The following is a 12,493-nucleotide window of genomic DNA, read 5'->3' as shown; positions in this document are numbered from 1 at the left end:
GTTTTTATGTTAGGGAACTTGATTTGAACACCAAAAGTGTGATTGAAGAAAACCTTTGCTTTAATCTGAATGCTGTACCATGAGTATTAATATGAAGATGGTTTTCTTCAGAAGCCGCATTAATCTTCTGTAGTCATGTTTTCCTTTTATCAGACAAGGTCTTGAGGGTAACAGTGGCTGTTTGCTTCACCGTTAATATCAGATAGGCAAATGTCTATCAGTTTCCTCCCTCTCAGGAAGTCGGATGCTTTGCTGAATCTGTGCATATTTGGCAAGGCTGGCTTTCCGAGCAAAGAAACTAATCTTCATATGGAACTTACATAATTATCACACTGTCAGCTCCCTTGAATGGTAGCCAATAATTGCTTTGTATAGATCATTTCTTTTTCCAAGTTTCTCACTGAGGCTTAGCAGAGCCCGGTGAGGACACAGAACATATTCCTTAAGCTTTGCACAGAGCCTTGTGCGGGTAAAGTACTTCAGTCTCAAAGGGAGTGTCTGGGAAATCACCCATACTTGGTCTGAGCAATGAGCTATGTGTATGTGAGGGAGAGACTGGAAAGAAACCTATGAAGGGCGTATGAAATACAAAATCTTTGGAGCTTTTCTGGAAGCTGACAACTTGAAGGAGCTGCTTTACTTTCAAGGCTTGCAAATTCTCAAAGAGCACCTGTGCTGAGTTTCACAATGTTGATTCTGTTGACTAAAATCTTCTTCTTTTGTTGAGAAGACACGAAATAATAATCTAATATAGCAAGCAGTGGTGATGGTAGGTACAGCAAGGAAATACAAACCAGGCTTTGGGCAGAAGATGAGGAAGGGACACCAGAATTATTGAATTTGGTTACCAGTAATTTTGAAAATTCTAGCTGATAAAATCTCTGAGCAAATGATATATTGAACAACCCTCAGGAACACAGGAAATTTCAAGATTTTTATGTGTTGGCATGTTTACAGGGACATTTTACATGGTTTTATGAAAGTCATCCAACTGTGCTGTTCTTGTGTGATGGAAATTCTAAGGCATAACATATGAATGCCTCACACTGCAGAGCATGCTCAGTAAGGAAATAAATGTATGATGTCAGTAAAGCAGTTATCATGCAGATGAAAAATTGGCTGATAGGTCTTGAATAAATATATCTAGGGAATACTTGTCCAAACACAGCATTTTTTGGTGAGGTCCTACAGGGATCTATATGCTTATAGAGTGGATAGGAGTGATGACATTTTCTTTGGCAGCAATCTGGCTTCCTTGGTAATCTAAGCTTGTTTAAAAAAGGGCACTTTAATATAGCAAAACTACAGGTAACATACAAAATTAATGGTTGTACTTCACAGACCAGTAGTAGTGAAAGCAACTTTGCTGTTGGAGTGAAAGAAGATACAGTTGAGCATAACTTGCCACACTGAGACAGAGACTGAGAGATGTAACAGTGCTTGGGCTTATGCACCCTTTGATAGTAGGTAGGACAAAACGGCAGATACATTACACTTGCTTCTAACGTTTGTGGTGTTGTTTCTAGAACTGGGTGCCGATTTGGAGCCCAAGTATTGTTAAAGGCTGCTGATGAATTAGAAAGGATTCACAGGAGTTTCAGTAATGTTTACAAAACCTGTCTTACATCTAGGGATGGGTTTATCCAAGATAACTTTAAGGGTTTTGCTTAAGACCAGAAAGTATCTGGAGGAGAAGGCAAGAGGGTAATGGGATCCAGGTGTTTACGTACATAATAAGGGGGAGGCAGGTGTGTGGAGAACCACTGTTGTTGTGACCTGCTCACTCCTAATCAGCCATTACTGGAGTGTCCAGGTCAGGCCACCTCCACTACCTAGAACTGCAACAATATTTATTGGCTCATGTGACTGTCATGCTTGCCCATTAGCAAGACAGAGTTAGCTTGGCTAATTGTAGCTGAAAGGGAAAAATGAGTTTCTGTCTGGATGCTGCCCATAACATTGTTTTAGAATCTTAATATTCTAAATAATTTCTCCTCTCTTTTTTTTATAGGGCACCAATGCCTCTGCTCTGGAAAAAGACATTGGCCCAGAGCAGTTTCCAATCAATGAACACTACTTTGGATTGGTCAATGTAAGTACTATTTTCAGTGGGCAAACCATACACAGAACTGTGGCTTTGATGTTACTTGAACTTTGGTGTCTTCTTTTTTTTTTTTTTTTTCCCCTCCCCTAATCCTGTTCTAAGGTAGGATTGTCTTTTTTTTTTTGAAAAAGTGCTGCTCATGTTCCAATTTTAGGCAAAGTGGGTTGCAAAACTGTATCAGATATTTGAAGATAGCTTCATACACCCCCAGAGAAAACAGTTTACTGGTCTATGAATGTTTCCAGGGATTAGAATTTACACTTCAATAAAGTTAAAACTCTATTTTAGCTATGAAACGAGAGAGAGGGAGTGATGGAAGTATGTACAAGCTTAGGCACAGCAGCCTGCATTGGGGACTCTCTTCAGAAGAGCTTTTTTTTTCAGACTAAGGAGAGAATGAGTGAGAAGGGTGTTTAATCACTTGTTTATTCCCTTATAAATAAAACACATATAGTAATTCCTGCCACTGAAAACATTAGTCATTCTGCTACTGAGCAGTAAGACAAAGCCCAGTATATTGATATATGAAAACAAGCTTAACGAGATCCACTATGATAAATATATCTCTTGCAAGTGGAAACTTTTACTTTGTATCCTAGTTAATGTAGAACACCATAGTTTTCTTCTGTGAAGTGTCGGGGTGGGTGTGGAAATATATTCCTACAGCAGCTGCATGGCGAAATGGCTGGCATGTGACAGGGGCACAGAAGCCAGAAGTTGAATGAAGCAACTAGTTTTACTGACATGCACAGGGATTAAGACTGTTTTTAATTTTACATGGCAGTTTGGGAACACCTGCTACTGTAACTCCGTGCTACAGGCATTGTATTTTTGCCGGCCATTTCGGGAAAATGTATTGTCATACAAGGCCCAACAGAAAAAGAAGGAAAATCTCTTGACTTGCCTGGCAGATCTTTTCCACAGTATTGCTACTCAGAAGAAGAAAGTTGGAGTTATTCCACCAAAGAAGTTTATATCAAGGTTAAGAAAAGAGAATGGTAAGTGTAAAACTGGAATCCTCTTCGGCATTCATACATTGATCAAGAAAGTGTAAATAAATTTTGGGCAATGTGGTCGTATTAATCAGATGTTCAGGTAAGATTTGTAAATTGCTTTTAGTGCTTTTGGGGGTTTAGATACTAATATTTTAGTATCTGTATACATGATATTATTCTTGAAATAACCGTACTAGGTTTCGTAAGTTTCCAGAGGTGTGTGAATTAATGATGTTTTCACAGCATGGTGGGACAGACCGAACTGTACAGTGAACTAGACCTGGGAATAGGGTGACATTCTGCTGTCATTTTTTCATTGTTTTTTGGTGGAGTATGGCAGAGAGAAACATTGAGGGCAGTTGACAGTATAGCAACTGTGTGACCCAGGAGTGCTACAGACGCCACTGATCCAAAACACCCGGGAGGATAGGTAACTGTATATATGTGGATGACACGTCAACTGCTGCTCTTGTTCTCCGAAGTGGTGGGCACAGTCCTACTTTGTGAAGCATCAGGCCCTTTTTAAGCATTAGGTTGGCAACAGCATATGCCCAATTTTGTAGTAGTTCTCTCTATGGGATATGAGGAACATCTTGAAATAAGGAAGCCTGCCACACAACTCCATTCTGGCCTGGATTCACATCAATGTGGGTGGTATGCTTAGAAACAGGGGAGCTTTGAATGAAGAGACAAAGTACGAGTCAAACACCTGGAAGAAATTGCTTCCTGGTGACACCATATAAATAGGCAGACTGTTCGTTCCAGAGCAGGCGTTTGAAAGTATGGCAAAGTTAGCTCTGAGTCATCTTGCGATAAATGTTGGGGATCACTTTTAGGGATTGGATCTTATGTTTTCAGCTTTTTTAAATTAGGGACAGACTTGGTGTGTGTTAACCTGCTTATGTGTCCAGGCTAGACATTGCAAAGCCGAAGGATCTGTGCAATATTTTCTGAGGAAATCCACGTGAGCTTTTTCAGGAGTAGGGGGATAAAAATGCACACTTCTTGGGAACACAGATTCTTTTTTCTTCAACATGGTGGGCAAATTAAGCCTTCACTGGAGAATTCTGTACTAAATCACCACTGAGATATTCTCACCTCCTCCTGCAAGCTTTTCTTATTGAAGAGGACAAGTTTCTGTTCCTCAGACTTGTGTGTGAAAAGTAAGCTTTGCTGGATGGTGTTATTATTACTATTTGTAGTGGCTTAACATTGGCTGGCTGCCAGGTGCCCACCAAGCCTCTCAGTCCCTTCCTCAGCAGGACAGGGGGAGAAAATAAGATGAAAAAAACTTGTGCTTTGAGATAAAGGCAGTTTAATAAAAAACCCCAAAGGCCACATGGAGAAGTAAAGCAAAACCAAAGGAGATTTATTCTCTGCCTCCCATCAGCAGGCGATTTCCAGCTACTTCCCGGGAAGCAGGACCTTGGTATGCATAGGAGTTGCTTCGGAAGACAAATGTCTTAATAATGAATGCCCTCCCCCTCCTCCTTTCTCTGAGGTCCTGAGGTCAAGACCTCTGAGCATGAGGTCATATAGTGTGGAATATCCCTTTGGTGAGTTTGGGTCAGCTGTCCCAGTTATGTCCCCTCCCAATCTCTTGCCCACCCGTAGCCTACCAGGCTTTGGCAGGGCGTGGGCTTTGGAGAGACAGCCTTTATGCTGTCTGAACACTGCTCAGCAATAGCCAAAACACTGGTGCATTACCAGCACCATTCTAGCCACATGTACAAAGCACAGCACTGTATGGGCTGCTATGAGGAAAGATAACTCCATCCCAGCCAGACACAGTACACAAGTATGTGTCAGCATCCAACATCTAGAGTTCCCCAGCCATTTGTCTTATTGTCCAGACTCTGTGATGTTCCTAAGTGTCTGAGGGACTTGGAATATATGGGTGGGAGTCAGTGCTGCCTAAAGTTAAGCATCTAGTCTGAGGAATTAATTTAGGATGAGTCACCCTCTTGCTTTCTTCATTGACTGTAGTGGGAGCCTACACAACCAGCCAGCTCCAAAGAAGACCCTAACCTTTCAGACAGCTAAAGTTAGGTGAGATGAAGCCTTCCCCCAAAGTATCTTCACTGAAGCCAGCATGACTGCAAAACTGCTCTTCTTTGGCATGATTCTAAGTACTTTGCAGAGCAAGGGCCAGTACATGTATTTGGAAAGAAATAATGAATTTAGTTTGCTTTCTTGAAGGAAAGGATATACTCAGCTTTAGAAATCTCGACTCTCTTCTTCACAGATCTCTTTGACAACTACATGCAGCAGGATGCACATGAGTTTTTAAATTACCTGCTCAACACCATCGCAGACATTTTGCAGGAGGAGAAGAAACAGGAAAAGCAAAATGGGAAACTGAAAAATGGCAACATGAATGAAGCTGAAGAGAACAATAAACAAGAACTCACCTGGGTGCATGAGATTTTTCAGGGAACACTGACTAACGAAACTAGATGTTTGAACTGTGAAACCGTAAGCATTGGGATAGATTTTTTTTTTTTTTTGTGGTTGCCCATTAGTAGATAGATGCATTTTCTATATATAAATATATGAATCTTTTCAGACATCTGAGAATTGTGGATATTCCTGTAGACTTTACTGCTTGAAGTGAGTATATTCTTTTCTAAAAATTTATTTTTCTAAGCATTACTTGGCTAACCTATGCCAAGTCTTGCTGTCCTAATACATATCTCTACAGTTAAAATCCTTACCAGTTAATCAATACCCTTCCTTATTACTGCAACTATGGGAGAAGATATTCACATCATTATTCCATGAATAAGTGAAATGTTAAGATGAATTTGTGTTAATTCAATTCTAAGAATGTGGCTGGCATACAGAGGGTTTGTTACTAACAAACCGTATGTTTTCTTTTACCTCCCTAATGTTTTCTACAGGATGCAGTCAGTTTGAAGTCTTTTATGTTTGAAGTATGAGTAAAAATTTGTTTTAGTTAGGAAACCTGATTGCAAATTTCCTATCGATTTCTGTGGTTTTTCAATCACATGCTTCTACTTAAAGGGAAAAGAAATAATAATAAAAAGAGGTTACTCTCTGTGTGGTTGCCATGTGGAATAGTAACACAGACAGGAAAAAAAATCTGTTTTGGGGCAAACAATGACACTGACTTTCCAAAAAGGTTGGAATTAAGCTCACCTAAACTTTGCTTTGTAAAAGGTAGGTGTCAAGGATTAACTAGTTTTCTCAGCTCCTTCTATAGATGACAGAGATAGCAAAGGAGCTCCTGCAGGAAGCTCTCTCCATCTATCTCTGGGCTGTTTCATGAAACAGAAAGTTTCTAGCAGTATCAAGTATTCTGTGCCTTACAGCTTGTTCTGGCTCCATGGTGTTACTGACCTGTTGCAATTGTTGGTGCAGCAATGCTGTGAACTGGGCCAGCAAACTGATCTGGCCTATGAATGATGCAGTTTTAACTCAGACCAGTACTGCTACCAAGGACTTCTAAAGAAGGAAGAAAATGCAACTTTAGATTATCTGCATTAAGATGGGAGAAGGTGCCCTGAGAGGATGTCTTCAGACAGCAAGCTGAGGTTAAATATCTAACTTTAGAAAGCTGAAGTTAGGTGACATAAACCCTACCCAGGTCCTACCAGATGTGTAAAGGAACATATTCTGATATTTCTAGTCATAAAGAATAGATCTGTACTCCAAGAAAATATTACTTCTCCAGGGATTTAGGTGAGAGAGGGGTGAAAAAGGGATATGGTGATAATCAACATGAAAAAGGAGTTGGACAAAGCTTGGAACAAGCTTGTATAAGTGAAAACATGAGAGATTGAAAATTAATTCTTTAATCTCTTTCAATTATAAAAGCCCAAGTAATAATAGCAAGTTATAATAAGTGTAAGGGTAGAATTATTTTTTAACTGGCAAGCTTCTTTAATTGGTTGTGGCCTAATTTTAAATTAATATCCAGTGTTTACTCAGACAAACTGTACTAAAGTCAGGATGTGTCCTTGGGTAACAGCAAAACTGCACAATACCCTATTTGTAATTCAAAGTGACCAAGCTTCATGGAAAAAATAGCACTAGGTATTGGCTGCAGTAGGAAAGCTTGTCTGCAGCTTCCTGTGAATGCAGAAATACTGTATACTTAGGATTCTTTTCCAGTTTGTTTTTCTTGTATTATTGTATCTTGAAGTCTTTGGGAAATAGTAAAATGGATTGAAAGATGTTCCTTTGCTAAAATTTTCGTATGCAGTGCATGAAGAATCATTCAGTCCAGCAGTTCCATCAGAGTGCAGTTAGAATTTTCCAGTTACCTTTACTTTTGGACTGTATTATTCTAGCTCCAAGTAGCTCATCTTCCCCTTTCAGCAAATATTTCATGTGCTGAAATCAATAACAAAATTCCTAGCTTCTTTGTGGTAGTCAGATGAAACACTATACTTGCAAAAAGGCTTTTCCAAGTGTTTAACCTCTTTCTTGATATGCAGTGTGTCTGACAGAACTCTAGTTCCAACTGTAGAGACACGATGTTCTCTGAAGCTTTGTTTCTCTATCTTCTGAATTCGAGCTGTATGTTTATACTGCAGTTCATTGCTACCAGTTTTGTAGTTTCCTGTCCCCTGTGGGTCAAATCATGTCTCAGGGAGGATTTTTATTTGAAGAACTGCTGTTCATTTTAACTGGGTGCACATTGTGCCTCCGTACATCTTTGATAATATCAAAATTCATCCTGCTAAAGGTGTTCCCCTGGATTCAGGACTAATATGGGCTTCATTCACCGTGTTTATAGGATCCCTGACACAATGCAAAGATGAGCTGAAAGTAGTACATGACTTTCACATCCATAGAATTGCCGAAATCTGAGCACGAGCGACTTGCATCAGAACAATGGATTCAACCCCTCATTGAAGTTCTTGGTTTGAACTTCACTATCCTATCATTTGATATAGTTATTCTAAGGAAATGCAGTCATAGGATGCAAAATATGGAGTGTTCACGCAGCATTTTAAAACCAGCATTGGGTATTATGAATATGACTAAATGCATGTGCAGTAAGTAATTCTGCAGTCTTTTTGACTCAGTTGAAGTATTAAAACAATTATCCATTTGGCTGATTTTTTTTTTACATCATCTTCAAGATTAAACACACTAAGTAAAAATTAATTTTCAAAGCAAAAATCAAGATCTGTCATTCTGAAAATGTTGGGGGTTACTTTTTTAAAATAAAAATTCTATATTAGAGTTTTTCTCCTCTTGTTCAATCTAAAAAAACATTGGCAAAATCAAAACAATTTTGCAAAATATTATTACTTTGCCATTTTTATCTTTAATCTTTTAATTTTTTAATCAAGATTATTGACCAGGAACAATATTCAACGGGGAAATGCAGCTGTGTCAACCAAAAATATAGTCAGCCTTTTGAATGCTCACTGGAGAGAAAATATAATATGGTTAGATATGACATTTCTTGACAGATGTTTATTTGGAAAATATCTTCATTGCATCCTTAATAGCAGAAATAATCATGTAGGGCATAAACTGTCATTATGTAGAGTGATATGTTACACAAACGGTAAATAAAATTACAGTACAATAAGGAAGTAGGTTGTGTTACAAAACAAGGGAACGTACGTGATGCGCCAGTCAGCTAATATAGGGGATGATGCTCCCCCTTTAATGAACAGTAGACTGAAGTCACTGGCCCATGGTTGGTGGGCTTGGATGAGTGGAACAGATGGAAGTTGAATTATATGAAGCTGGATTGGTAGAGTTACTAATAAATATAGTCACGCCGAACTAGAAAAAAAATTTAAAAGCATCAAAATTATTTATTTTTGTGTAATTTATTTCTGCAGAAATTGCTCTATCTTTAGCATTTGCACATAGATATTAACAGCATTTAGATGTATGGCATTTTACTAAATCTCTGGTTTACATGTATATTTTTTGCAACAGGTTAGTAGCAAAGATGAAGATTTTCTTGACCTTTCTGTCGATGTGGAGCAGAACACATCAATTACACACTGTCTAAGGTAAATGAATGCATTTCTTTGGCAGAGAGTTCTGTCTGATTTTGCTAAATTTTCCAAGTCTAGTAGGTACAGAAAAGAGACATAGAATAACATTGGGTTTTAAGCTTTTCCTAAGCAGAAGAAAAAGGCTGTAAACTGGATGTTTCCTCTAATGACAAAATATACACCAATGTGTTTTGTTTTACTTACTTTCTCTTTCAATGTATGTGTTTGAAAGAGAAAAAAATAATCTCTTGGGGAAAATAATTGATTGCCTTGTCATCTGGAAGAATTGCTGCAGAATAGTAATTGGCTTCAAAGGGATTTCAGTGTCCTTACCTTTAAGCTTCCACTCAAGTGCTTTGTTAATTAGGACTTATGTGCATATTAAAAGTTAAGTGTGTGCTTTGCAGAATGAGCGCTAGAATCCCTAAAGGGCAAAAGATTTTAAAAGTCCACTTTTCTGCCATACAAGTTTCTTATTCTGTGTCTCATCCTAAAATTACAGGGTGTAGTCTTTTACTCTAAGTTTCAGTTCTGCTCCTAGTACACTCTTAACTATTCAACAAATACTCCAGAGGTCAAATTAATTTTCAGACTTGCATGGATGATTATTCTGAGAGATTTAAAATATCTGGAGTGTTGGCATTGATACAATAAACTGATACCTAGATTTAAGACAATAAGTTGCTGCTCTAAGGTAACAATTATCAGTTGGTCAAATTACTCTTTCAAGCTCCAAAATTGCTATGAAGTTTGATGTTGCATTTAACAGTTATTCTGGAAGGCCTAGGAAGGGTCGCCTGGCATCTCACCCCAAGATGAGAGTTACAGAAAGAGAAAGCATATGAGGTGCTAACCATCTCCTGAGGCAGAAACCAGTGATTTCTCTGTGGATACCACAACTGTACTAAGTAACTTCTGTCACATTTTAAAGTGCTTGATCCAGTTCTTTTTTTCCTTCTCAACTTCTGTTCAATCTCCTGTAGGATACCGTAGCAGTCCTTAGCCCTCAAGTAATCCACACTGCAGTAACTAGCCTCATTTTAGAAGGTGAGCAAACTGAAGAGAGGCTTTGGAAAGCACTGCATTATTTTCTTTTTCTCCCCATTGTCTCTTTGTCTGTTCATGGTCACCAATAATTGAAGCAGTATTGGTACTACAGGTTTTTGTTTGCACACTTTGAAGTTCTTCGCTGTAGCCACTGCTTTCAACTTGGTTTTGTCAGCATTACTTACCTTTCCCTATGGTGTCCAAACTCAATTTGAAATCACACTGACATGCAAGGAGGCCGAAGTGTGCATCTTCAGAAGTCCTTTCTAAATTGAGTTGTTATTTGGTTCTATGATATACAGTTACTGGAGACTGAGCGCTGACTTCTTACAGCTTAGTCTGGTGAACGTGTTAGAAACTGCTGCTGTACGTAAGTTACCATCTGTCCTTCAGCTTTTCCCAATTTTTTATTTAATTTCTTAGTTGTTAAGCTTCCTGGAAATGTTTTGTTTGGAAAGGCCATTTTATGCAAAGACACCGAGTACTTCAGTAAAAGTACCAATAGCATTTCTACTGCTGAACAGCCAGTGGCTGTAGCTTACAATGTGGAAGAACTGCACCTGCACTTCTGCACTACTGCAACCAACAGGTGAATAGTGGAGTTGAAAGGAACTCCAACAGGTTAGCCACTATCTCCACCTCAGGTGGGATGCTTGTCCAAGATGTTCCAAAAGATCTTTTAGTAGTAGTAGCTCGACTGCATATCCCAGTCCTTCCTGTTCTTATTACTAACAACTTTTTCCCACTGTGTAATGTGAATCTTCCTTGTTTCAGTTCAAGCCCATTTCTGCTTGCCCTGTGTGCTCTGGACATACACCAGGGATTGCTCCTGTTCCTCTTAGCAGCAACGTTTTACATACAGGAAGAATGTCATCACTTTCTTAAGTTAAACAGCCTAAGGTCATTCAACCTTTCCGTCACAGTCTATCTTCTCTAGATCTCTGTCACGTTCATTACTTTTCGTCCTTCTCTCCAATTGAACCCCTCTCTTGAACGTTATCTATCTTGAAGTGCAGTTGCCTAAAATTAGGCACAATATTCCAGCAGAGATCTATAAAATCCTGAGAAGAATGGATGCCCTAAAAGGTTGTTTATACATGCCAGTATAGTATCTGTCTTTACTTTAATAGCATGAAGTCCACCCAAAGTTTCTTTTGGAAATAGAGGGAAGTAAAACCCCAGTTTTTGTTTTCTTGGGGTGGGAGGTGCAGATTGCTATTAACAGATTAAACAGGAAAAGAGACATCACCTATCATCTATTCTGATTGTCTTTTGCACAAGCAGCATGTCTACCTCTGTTTAGAAACCATATATTCAGTTAGAATATGGATTTCCTCTCATTGCTCTATGGTATTATGCATTATTGAACAAAGTGTAAATGCTTTCGTGGTTTCTGTTAATAGGAATGACCAAAATATTACTCTTTTTGGAAACGCTGTTTCCTTTTCTTTGACAAGTGCTTTGCTGTGTCTTTACTGCTTTAAGTGCTACTGCATTGAAAAGGAAAATTAAAGAAAAACTATGCAAAATAACATTTAAGTAGAATTAATTTCTTTGCCACTACAGATGATTGTTCTTTTTAGCTATTTCTGTAGCTCTTCAGATTGAGAAGGTCGTTGTGTACATAAGAGGTCCAAAGAATACAAGCCTCCAGCATAGTCTAGCTCCACAGGGTAGGCAATCGGGCCTGAAGCAATAGACATCTAATAACAAATATAGTGCAGATCCATTATTTTCATTTCCACTAGGAGCTGCAAATTTTACTAGTCCATTTGATCCTGACTTTTAACTAGTCCACCTGTGCTTTTTTATTCCACTAAGAATTATCTCATCTCTTAAAACAGAAAATTTGTATAATTTATGCATGTAAGCAACAGAAAGCATCTTTCACACTGTAGCATAGAGGCTGTGGAGAGATGGACTGTGGAAGCACATGAGGTCAATGAGAAATTAGTAGATCATCAGAGGGTATATTTAAAAATTCCTTTCTCCTGTTAAAATACCATATAAACAGAATGCAGATTGGCTTGTTAATGGAATAGGAAAGAGCTAGAAGTGTCTTGAAACTAGCTCTGCAAGTATAAAGTTCCTCAAGCCTATAGTTCTTGTACATGCAGACTTTGTGTGAACTCAGGTCAATGATCTGTTGTTTTTAACTGTTCAACATCTGAACAGTTGTTTCAGTTGTTTCAGTTTCAGTGCCACGCTGAAAAGTCTTGATTGATGAAACAGCTACTGAAGTGGCAGTTTACAACTAGATGCAATCTAATCTACTAGATTAATCTAATCTACTAGATCTAATTTACAATTAGATGCAAAAGCATCTAATTCTCACCTGCATACCTCCCTTTCCCCAA

At 38.5% G+C, this 12,493-nt stretch overlaps 1 protein-coding gene across 2 annotated transcripts in view; it reads left to right on the top strand.

Moving 5' to 3' along the window:
- The window catches only part of USP46 (ubiquitin specific peptidase 46), a 35,077-nt gene that overhangs the window by 11,111 nt on the left and 11,473 nt on the right, over positions 1–12,493 (top strand). For both annotated transcript variants that reach the window (XM_064449428.1, XM_064449429.1), the window contains 4 exons: positions 2,012–2,092; positions 2,889–3,102; positions 5,345–5,574; positions 9,028–9,104. In XM_064449428.1, the coding sequence (XP_064305498.1) occupies positions 2,012–2,092; positions 2,889–3,102; positions 5,345–5,574; positions 9,028–9,104 (602 nt within the window). The remainder of the gene's footprint in view (positions 1–2,011; positions 2,093–2,888; positions 3,103–5,344; positions 5,575–9,027; positions 9,105–12,493) is intronic.

Source organism: Phalacrocorax carbo, chromosome 4 (assembly GCF_963921805.1).
Source record: "Phalacrocorax carbo chromosome 4, bPhaCar2.1, whole genome shotgun sequence".
Lineage (NCBI taxonomy): Eukaryota > Metazoa > Chordata > Aves > Suliformes > Phalacrocoracidae > Phalacrocorax > Phalacrocorax carbo.
This window is presented reverse-complemented; position numbering and strand designations above follow the sequence as displayed.